Source organism: Penaeus monodon, chromosome 21 (assembly GCF_015228065.2).
Source record: "Penaeus monodon isolate SGIC_2016 chromosome 21, NSTDA_Pmon_1, whole genome shotgun sequence".
Classification (NCBI taxonomy): Eukaryota; Metazoa; Arthropoda; class Malacostraca; order Decapoda; family Penaeidae; genus Penaeus; species Penaeus monodon.
In genome coordinates, this window is record NC_051406.1 from 3,968,818 (window position 1) to 3,969,719 (window position 902).

General features: G+C 37.1%; 1 protein-coding gene across 1 annotated transcript in view; it reads left to right on the top strand.

The window, feature by feature from the left end:
- The window catches only part of LOC119586122, a gene marked incomplete at its 5' end in the record, with an annotated part of 6,603 nt that overhangs the window by 4,294 nt on the left and 1,407 nt on the right, over window positions 1–902 (top strand). Inside the window, 2 exon segments of the mRNA XM_037934811.1 lie at window positions 54–184; window positions 302–767. Of these exon segments, the coding sequence (XP_037790739.1) occupies window positions 54–184; window positions 302–767 (597 nt within the window).

Below are 902 nucleotides of genomic sequence, written 5' to 3' on the forward strand. Positions count from 1 at the left end.
GTAGACACTTATGCAAATATATGCATAAGTGTTAATGCTTTATTTTCTTGAAGGCAGTGCTGTCAGCCATGAGTCCGTACTTCAGAGAAGTCTTGCAAGCCAACCCATGCCAACACCCTATCATCATCATGCCTCTCGATGTACAGTATGAGAATCTTCAGGGGATTATAAGTTACATTTATAAGTAAGTTAAAACATTGTAGGATAATCGGTCACAGTAGGGTCTTTTATTGGAAAAATGTATGTATACGAATGTATACACACATGAAGTGATGTAACCCAGTGTTGCTTTTCCTTACAGTGGTCAAATCACATTACCTTCTGAGAAACTGACATCTCTCCTAAAGACTGCAAAAGCTTTACAGATATGCGGCTTAGCCAGTGTGGATATTATAAATGTGAGAAATGAAGATGACAAAACTCCAGTCTTCAAGACAGTGACAATACAGTCAGAAATGAAACATCCAAATAACTCTGGTGTCAGTAGCAGATCCAGTTCAGCCATTAACAAGAGGAAAAAGGCCAGGCTTACTTCTACAGTAGCAGCACCATCCATTGTATCCAAGGAATCATTGGATAAAAGAGCAAGAAATGAGGATTTTTTAAAGAAGAGGCCTACTGATACTGTTTCAGAGAGGGCGATCGCAATACCGACTCGAATTCAAAACAAATCCGCACTATTGAGAGATAGAGACAACCTGTTTTTTCAAGTCATTCCAAGCAGTAACTTGATTTCAGAGAATAATGTGTATGAAAAGCAGAAAGAGGTGAGTTGAGCTTTGAATATCATTAAATCTAAAGAATTACTAACACATTTAAGTTCCGTATCACAGGTTTTAAAGATGCACTGATAGACGTCTTAATTTTAATTTTCTTGATTTTTATCTATGCGTTTCTCTCAT